The sequence below is a fragment of the Bactrocera latifrons genome, unplaced genomic scaffold, assembly GCF_001853355.1.
Source record: "Bactrocera latifrons isolate USDA-ARS-PBARC rearing strain unplaced genomic scaffold, ASM185335v1 scaffold_29, whole genome shotgun sequence".
Taxonomy (NCBI): domain Eukaryota; kingdom Metazoa; phylum Arthropoda; class Insecta; order Diptera; family Tephritidae; genus Bactrocera; species Bactrocera latifrons.
The window spans coordinates 802,744-808,804 of NW_017536518.1; the positions used below are offsets into that span (position 1 = coordinate 802,744).

At 29.3% G+C, this 6,061-nt stretch overlaps 1 protein-coding gene across 26 annotated transcripts in view; it reads left to right on the plus strand.

Annotated features, from left to right (window-relative positions):
* LOC108970191 (calcium-activated potassium channel slowpoke) overlaps positions 1 to 6,061 on the plus strand; it is a 136,797-nt gene that overhangs the window by 94,457 nt on the left and 36,279 nt on the right. For all 26 annotated transcript variants that reach the window (XM_018935413.1, XM_018935409.1, XM_018935426.1 and 23 more), the window contains exons 13-14: positions 2,964 to 3,122; positions 4,614 to 4,690. In XM_018935413.1, coding sequence (XP_018790958.1) covers positions 2,964 to 3,122; positions 4,614 to 4,690 — 236 coding nt within the window. The remainder of the gene's footprint in view (positions 1 to 2,963; positions 3,123 to 4,613; positions 4,691 to 6,061) is intronic.

The window sequence follows — 6,061 nt, forward strand, 5'->3', positions numbered from 1 at the left end:
GTCATCTCTACTACACTCTTTCCCCACTAGTGCGTCTCAACATAGCTTCCAAAATTTTTTGAACTTATTTGGAATGTTTACGGTCTTGCATATTTTGTTTGCCCTGTAATGACATTCTAACAAAATCCCAAACTTAACCTAACAAAAAACATTTAAAATCCGTACGCACATAGTTTCAACCACTTGCCTGTCTCCTTCATAATTAGCAACTACTAACATAACAACAAAGTAATAGAAACAAATTGTGAAACAGAATTCTGGAGATTTTCGAGATTTAGATCTAATTTTTTTAAGAACAGTGTAATATAAAGAGCCTCTAAGTTTCGATTGATTCGAATATGTCGAAAACAATATCRTCACATGAAAATTTTTTAGTGGAAAAGATTTAATTTTCTTACTAAACGGTCTAGATATTCCATTTTATCACTTTCTAAACCAAAGTAGAATATAGAAGAGACATGTGTAAGAATTAACTTTTACTTCAGATTGCGAAGAAATTTGCGCGAACCGACAAATATAAGACATCGACTTTTACAAGTCTTACAACTCTTGAACCGCAATGGATGTACTTGAGGTCTTTTGTGTCAATTTCTATATGTATTCTGCAGGGATCTTGAAACAAAATGAAAAAAAAAGTCGCTGGTGGAAAGAACGATGAATGTAGAAGTAATTCGAAGAGCAATTCGTGCAATATGACGTTCGTTTAAATTGACTTATAACTCAGTTGTCTGCTAAATTTTTTTGCCTAGACAGACATACTTTTATATGCCTTATGTCCAGCAAATTCTATTGATATATTTAGAGTGACATGTATCCAAATCGCTCTCATTTTATGCTCATCCAAACCAATTTTTCTAATGTTTTAAGTCAAAAGCGATTATTTTTTGACATTCTCTATAGTGCATCACTCTAGAGGACACTCTTTGGTGTCTAAATCTCGAAAATTTTCTACCCACTTACTACAACTGAATATAAACTTCATTCAAACAAACATATCTAATACATTAATTCTAATAAAAAAACAATATCTAAAATAACAATGACAGAAAAACCTACCATTAATGTATTTACCTTTGTACTATAGAACCCCAGGCAGCTAAACAGACACATAACATTAACAAAAGCTGTACAGTCACATACCTGAATATTTATCCTAAATATTTTTGAACAACTTTTTCAAAACACTTCATATGCTTGTTTTCCTATCTCCTGAAAGTGTACAGTCCTACTTTTGGCTTTAGTTATCAATGTAGTTAWTCAAATATCTGCATTAACACCCCAAAGCCCCTGATACATATAAATAATATATATATATATCTTACTACACACCGAAAGTCGCTTACAGTCTACTATCCACTTCATACCAACAAGTAATTGCCGCATATTTTGGACACAATTTTTTCAGCTGATCTATATGTCCATCCTCACAAGCAYATAAACATTGAAACTTAATAGAGAAACAACTCCTCTCACTAAAAACCAGACTCATGCTGTAATTTAACATTTTATTAACAGTTAGAGTTGTACGCCACAATAACATTGAGCTCGAACTAATATACCATACTTAAGATAATGAAATATGCTATTAACACTTACATACATACTGGCATACCCTTACTTTCCCCCCAGTCCATAGAACGCTTACAAACTAATTGCCACATCCTTTTGAGTAGCGCAATTAACTCAATTGCAATGAAAATGTTCCGCACACACACATACAAACGCATTATAGAAAAGTCGTTGGCATGCGTCCTGTTAGCACCACCGCTGTCCTCGTCGCCCGTGAAAGATGTGAATGTGAATGTGTTTTGTATATACAGCTTCGGTAGTTAGCTGCTTATTTTGCTTAGCGCAGAAATAATAGTTTAATTTATTTTTAAAAAATATTTTTTTTAATTTTTTAAGCGCGTAGTAAGTACTTTTTAGTATTTTTTAGATATAATATTATACAAAAAAATATATCGCATGCGATTTTTTGTATTTGCATGCAACATATGTTGTATATGAATATCTTTGTACTTTTTTCCAACACAAATTTGTATACTCTCACAATATTTTGTTACAAACAATAATAGTTTTGTGCACCTAACATTTGTTTGTATCAGCTTAAAGTTATCGAAATAGATAGGGAATTTTTTTACAAGCAAATGATCAGAATAAGGAGACAAGTTGAAATCCGTCTGTCTGTTCGTTCGTCTGTCCGTGAACTGATAACGCGAGTAAAACTTGAGATATTTTGCTGAAATTTGGTATAAACGCTTCTTTGCACCCAAAGTTAGYAAGTGGTGGGTATTGCAGATGGGCATAATCGGATCATCGTCACGCCCACAAAAAGCCATTAATCGTAAAGAGCTAAAACTAAAAACTACCTTAAGATACAAAACTGTAAGCTTATCACATTAGCCAACCCTGTGCACCTTTTTTTTAAAAGTGAGTGTGGTCTTGGCCTATAATATCTATATCTACTAAATCGCTGAAGCTAAATATGGAAACGGATCAAATCAGGTAATAACCACGCCCATTTGTCATATAACGATTAAAACCGACTCAAAACTTTGCACAAACAGTGCACTTATATCCAGAAATCGTCGATATCGCATTAAAATTGATTTCGGCAAGATTTTTGATCCGCTTTTTTTAATGTTTACAAATTGCGAGAGTATAAAATGTTCGGTTACATTCGAACTTCGCCCTTCCTTTCATGTTTTAATACACTTTTGTCACAGCACATTTATTGTCTGCATGCATTTTCGAAATTTTGTAATTTTTGTGTGTCCTTATATCTCATGGCACATTTTATAAATACTGGATATTAATTTTTTTTCTTATTAATATTTACAACTTAATACTTATACTTTTTCAAAACTACTGCTATAGCATAGCGTTTAATTCAAAACATTTGAACGTGAACAATTTTATTAACAAATACTGATAATTTCGTATTTAWTAACTCCTGTTCGCAGACTGTGCTTCTCGAAACTGAAACTATTGCTAGTAGCTATCGAAATCAAAGGTGCCGAAGAGGGCGCGGATAGCAAAATATCGATAAATCCGCGTAATGCCAAAATACAGGCGAATACACAAGGCTTCTTTATAGCGCAGAGCGCCGATGAAGTGAAACGGTAAGTAAAAGTTTATTGTTTTTTTTTTATCAGAGTTGTAAGGACTTAGATGTTGAATATTATTTTTTATTATTAATTAAAGTATTTTGAAGAGTATAAAAGCAGTAATAAAAGTCACCAATTATACAACGTAATGAAATTTATAATATTTTTAAGGGGACACCTAGTTTGGCATCGAAAAAAGTGTAGATTTTTGTGAATTGAAAAAATTCTTTATCGATTGTTTTGAAATTTCCAGKATAGATTTATACATGTTTTATGAATACACAGTGGAATTATTGAAAAACCAAAATTATATGAAGCAACGTCGTCCACTAAAAGATATTTTCCATATACATAATAACTATRAAAAATAATTAAATAATTCAATTTGCAAATGCAAACCAAAATGTAATAATGTAATTATTATAACCCAACAAACGACGCAAAAATTTCAAATCTAAGATTTAAAATACGTTATAAGCAAAAGTAACGATTTTATTTATTGAGAGACAGCAATATAGTTCTTTTAATAGGAATCAGTAAAATCAAATGTGCAGGATCCGTTGAGTTTCAAATTTGATCTGCAAGATTTTAACCGTAAGGGTCTAAACACCCTCGAAAAGCGAGCCTGGACATTGAATTTAACTTTAAACAGGAGAAAAAAACTACCAACTGTTACATTCCGGTTTTTTGCTAAGAACACAATACCATGCATTTTAAACTACTTGCTTAAACTACTTCTTGATTTAACTTAGAATTCTATCGGAAATGCTCTAAGGAGAAAAGTAGATATTTTTGTATCGACTCTAACTTGTCAGAATGGATTGAATAACTAGAGTTCTACACAATAGAGACATATCCCAATATAGATCTAATCAAAATTGTAACAAATGTTTTAGAAACATACGGTTGGCTAAGTTCCTTAGATCAACGTATAACAAAGCTGATCATCAATATAAGGTATGAATATAAAAATTAAAATTCGTTAAACAAAGTTAAAAATTTGCTCTGATAAATAGTCTTTTATTACATAAGGAGTGGGGAAAGATCTACAAAAAATAATAAATTGTAAAAGAGTTACAATGGACATTAAGCCCAATTTTAATTTTTATATTGATACCTTATTCTTGGAAGCAAAAGGTATTTTCAGCTTCAGAACTAATGTTTTACAAGTTTTGGTTGCACTTTAGACCTCAAATAACTTTTAAACAAGTCGACTTGAAAAAAAATCAAATTAGACATTTTAGTAGATCTTTTTATTCTCTAAATTAAATGCATTACATTTTTCGCCGTTTTCACTAGACAAAAATTTCTTCAAATACATTAAACAGCCAAACAAAATGAGAAAATATTCCTGAAATCAAAAATTAYTTTGACCAAACTTTACCATATTGTTTTTTCATTTCGGACAATATTTCTACGGCACTCCCCCTAGTATATCCATCCATAATATTCTTACCACTTTCAAAAACAAATTTTTTAAAATCATTAAAAAATTTAACATTTCAGCGCCTGGTTCTACTGCAAGGCCTGCCATGAGGACATCAAAGACGAAACATTGATCAAGAAGTGTAAATGCAAAAACTGTAAGTAAACCTTCCATAACTATACGAATATAATGTCTTAAATCATTTGTATAAAATATTTATTTAGTTTTATTTTTATATGCAAAATAAACATTAATTTCGAATAATTTTGATTCTCTAGTAAGAATTTTTGAATTTGGTTTTTCAATTTAATTTCAACTACTATCTATAAAATATATTAAGCAACACGAAAATATTGAGACCAATACATATTGATAAATAACATAAAAATTATAAAAAATGTAATTCTGCGTGTTATTGTGCTGTGAAGTTGTAAAGCAGTGCTAAACGAATAATATAATATGGGTATTATTTCTTAAATTGAAGATTATACTCAATACGTTAATAATATATTAAAGTCTTTATAATTTATGGAAACGAAAAATTTGAGGTATTAAAAATACTAATAATGTTACTTTAAATCTATCTCTATTTGCTAGTTAGTAGTACTTATATAATATATATATACTATACTTTTAATATTATCTCTAAATGCCTATAAAAATAATTATTATATATTTACTATAAAAATACTCAAAACACTTATATAAGGCTATCTTATGATATTTACACTCAGACTTATATGTACATATAATTTAATTTTTTTTAGAAATATTTATTTATTTTAAGGCAATAAATACTAATATTTTTTTGGAGAAATTCATATAATTTTTTTATTTTGTAATATATATGCTCATAATAACGGTGTATACGTGCTAAAAAAACCAACAAAACATACCCTGTGCGTTATGCCTATCGTAAAACACTCTGTGTTGTCGTTACATAACTCAAATTTAATAATTTGATATTACACTGCCTTTATGTTATTTAAAGCTATTGAATTAGGAATGTTTATGAATATATTTACATTTATATAATGGTATTTCCAAAAATTTACAACTCATGAACCAAAACAATACGCATCTCCCGAACAGTGGCAGTACAGCCGAGGACCAAATTTGATGATTTAGGTAAATTATTTTTAAACCAGTTGAATTAAAGTGTGTTATAATGACTATGAATTTTCAAAATGTATATTTTAATTAATAAACTAAATAAGAGAAAAAAGAATGCAAAATTATACACCCAAGAACCAACACCAAATTTAATAAAATACACAAAATATCTTTTAAGAAAAATTTAAAAATTTTAAACACGCAATTTGCCTGAAATAAGGCCTTACATTGCGATTTCAATTCAAACTTTAAATTTAATTTATTTTATTTTTGTTTCAAACACTTAAAACTTCTAGTAAACAAACCAAGAGCCACCCATTCCAGTAACCATGAGCGTTATTATTTGGTTTTTTTATTTTTTGTTTATTAATGCTAAATAATATTCGTAATTCGAATTTTTATTTATTTTTTTCAC